General features: G+C 38.5%; 1 protein-coding gene across 1 annotated transcript; it reads left to right on the top strand.

Moving 5' to 3' along the window:
• Positions 1-912: 912 nt before the first annotated feature.
• Positions 913-1,851, top strand: LOC126070710 (olfactory receptor 2G2-like). The gene is given in 1 exon segment (XM_049875142.1): positions 913-1,851. A coding segment is annotated over 1 exon segment (939 nt).
• The last annotated feature ends 1,341 nt before the right edge of the window (positions 1,852-3,192 follow it).

Genomic DNA, 3,192 nt, shown 5'->3' on the forward strand with positions numbered 1-3,192 from the left:
ATGTTCAATCAATTTCAGACTGCAGCAGCTGATAAAAATCTTCATTTCTTCATCTTTGGCCTTAGTGATTGGTGGGTAAATTTGAATAATAGTTGTATTAACTGTTCTTCCTTGTAGGAAAAAAAAAAATTTTTTTTTCTTTTTGGCATGTGGATATTAGCCTATTGCTGACAGTGTTGCACTTCAGGATAGTTCTTGAAATGTTCTTTTTGACAATGACACCATTCCTCTCCAAGTTGTCGTTCCCAGCATAGTAGACTATATGATTTTCAATTCAAAATGGCCTATACCAGTCCATTTCAGCTCACTAATGCCTTAATGCCTAGGATATAGATGTTTATGTATTCCATTTCATTTTTGATGATATCCAATTTTCCTAGATTCGTATTTCATACATTCCAGGTTCTGATTATTATTGGATGTTTGCAGCCATTTCTTCTCATTTTGAGTCGTGCCACATCAGCAAATGAAGGTCCTGAAAGCTTTACTTCATCCACGTCATTAAGGTCGACTCTGCTTTGAGGAGGCAGCTCTTCCCCAGTCATCTTTTGAGTGTCTTCCAACCTGGAAGGCTCATCTTCCAGCACTATATCAGACAATGTTCTGCTGCTAATCATAAGGTTTTCACTGGGTAATGCTTTTCAGAAGTAGACTGCTGGGTCCTTCTTCCTAGTCTGTCTTAGACTGGAAGCTCAGCTGAAACCTGTCCTCCATGGGTGCCCTGCTGGTATCTGAATACTGGTGGCATAGCTTCCAGCATCACGGCAACACGGAAACCCTCACAGTACGACAAACCAACAGACATTTTTAACATAGGATACCTCTTTGAGAGGTGACATTGGCACTCGTGTAACTTTATATATATGTCACCTTTCTCAGCTGTGCCTCAGCATTCTGGAGCATACTTTACAAATGGGGATAGTGAAGAGTACCAATGAGAGCAACTTAAGAGGCTTCATCCTTTTGGGGTTTTCTGATTATCCTCATTTACAGAAGATTCTATTTGTGGTCATCTTCATATTGTATTTGTTAACCATATTTGGTAACACCACCATTATCCTGGTGTCTCGTCTGGAACCCAGGCTTCACACACCCATGTATTTCTTCCTTTCTCATCTCTCCTTCCTGGACCTTTGCTTCACCAGTAGTGTTATTCCCCAACTCTTGATAAACTTGTGGTCTCCCATGAAAGTCATTACCTATGGTGGCTGTGTGGTTCAACTGTATGTCTCCCTTGCACTGGGATCCACTGAGTGTGTCCTTCTGGTGGTGATGTCATATGATCGCTATGTTGCTGCCTGCCGTCCTCTCCATTACACTGTCTTGATGCATCCCCATCTCTGCATGACACTGGCCTCTATGGCATGGCTCAGTGGGGTGGTCACCGTCCTGGTACAGTCCACTCTCACTTTGCAGCTGCCCTTCTGTGTTCATCGCCAAATTGACCATTTTATGTGTGAGGTGCATGTGCTCGTCAAATTGGCCTGTGTGGACACCAGGTTCAATAAGATTCAGCTTTTTGTGGCTAGTATCATCTTCCTTATAATGCCTGTCTCACTCATCATGGTTTCCTATAACTATATTGCCCAAGCAGTTTTCAGAACCAAGTCAGCTACTGGCTGACAGAAAGCATTTGGGACGTGTTCCTCCCACCTCATAGTGGTCATCATCTTCTATGGGACCATCATCTTCATGTACCTGCAGCCAGCCAAGAGCAGATCCAAGGATCAAGGAAAATTTGTTCCTCTCTTATACACTGCTTTAGCCCCCATGCTTAACCCTCTTATTTATACTCTGAGAAATAAAGAGGTTAAAGGGGCTCTGAAGAAAGCTCTAAGTAAGGCTCAGTGAATAAATTTTACATGATTATCAAAAAATTCTTTTAATTGATACTGTGATGAACAACTTTTAAACGGAGCCTATTGGAGCTATTTTCTTCCATTTCCTTTGGGTTAATTACTGTATTCTATTTAACATTCTCTAAAATACTATTTAAAAAAAATACTATGAATATATGCGTCTAGTCCTGACTTTGCCCTTACCCAGTAGTAGCATAAGGCAAATCATTGAGTCAATTTATGCTTCAGTGTCTTCTCTGAAGAATATATTATTTAAGTAGCATATATAGGATTCCTTTTAAACAATAAACCTTACAAGATAAAGATGAACAAGAAAATATTCAAAAATTCATAAGGCTACTCAGTCTGTCTTTCTTTTATTTACCAATAAGACATTCAGCCTCTCAGCCTTCCCAGAATTCTAGATGTACATGTTGCTTATTTCTTACCAAGGCTACTGAGCAGGAAGTAGCTCAGATGTTAACATCTTAGGAAAGCTGTGATGAAGCAAAATACCCCACCTACTTAAAGTTTGAAGAGCTGTGTAGAGGTGCCAAAACACATGAGGACAAACACACGAGGATAAAGCTTATGAATTAAATATGATGGATAAATCAGATGGAAAAAACTTGGTTCTCTGATTGTGTAGTGGAACCAATGAAACAGTCGAACATTAGACGCTCTTTCCTAAGGAAACTTACAACTGTAGAATTAGTATAGTATGGGCTGAAACAATTTATAATATTTACTGTCGTAACCATAACCTTGCATTTTTTATCATATAAAAACATATTTTTGACTTTTTTCCTAGTTTTTGGTGCTTATATGCACAGCAAAAAACACACTATTTCATCAATTTCTGCATGTATGATTTGGTGACATTGATAACATTCTTTAAGTTGTACAACACTTCTCACTATCTTTTCAAAATTATTCCACTACCATTAATATAAACTTACTGCCCCATAAGCTTCTCATTTAACCTTTTAAGTTGCTGTTGTCAATTTGATCCCACATAGATAATTCTTTAAAAGAGCACAATGCTCCTGTTTAAAAAAGCAAAAAGGTGGAAACAACCACGGTGCCCATCAGTGGATGAATGGATAAATAAATTCTGGTATATTCACACAATGGAACACTTCACATTGACAAAGAACAATGACAAATCCATGAAACATTTCATAACATGGAGGAATCTGGAAGGCATTATGCTGAATGAAATTAGCCAGTTGGAAAAGGACAAATATTGTATGAGGCCACTATTATAAGAACTTAAAAAATAGTTTAAACAGAGAAGAAAATATTCTTTGATGGTTATGAGAGTGGAGAGGAGGGAGGGAGAGAGTTTTTCACT

Source organism: Elephas maximus, chromosome 2, assembly GCF_024166365.1.
Source record: "Elephas maximus indicus isolate mEleMax1 chromosome 2, mEleMax1 primary haplotype, whole genome shotgun sequence".
Lineage (NCBI taxonomy): Eukaryota > Metazoa > Chordata > Mammalia > Proboscidea > Elephantidae > Elephas > Elephas maximus.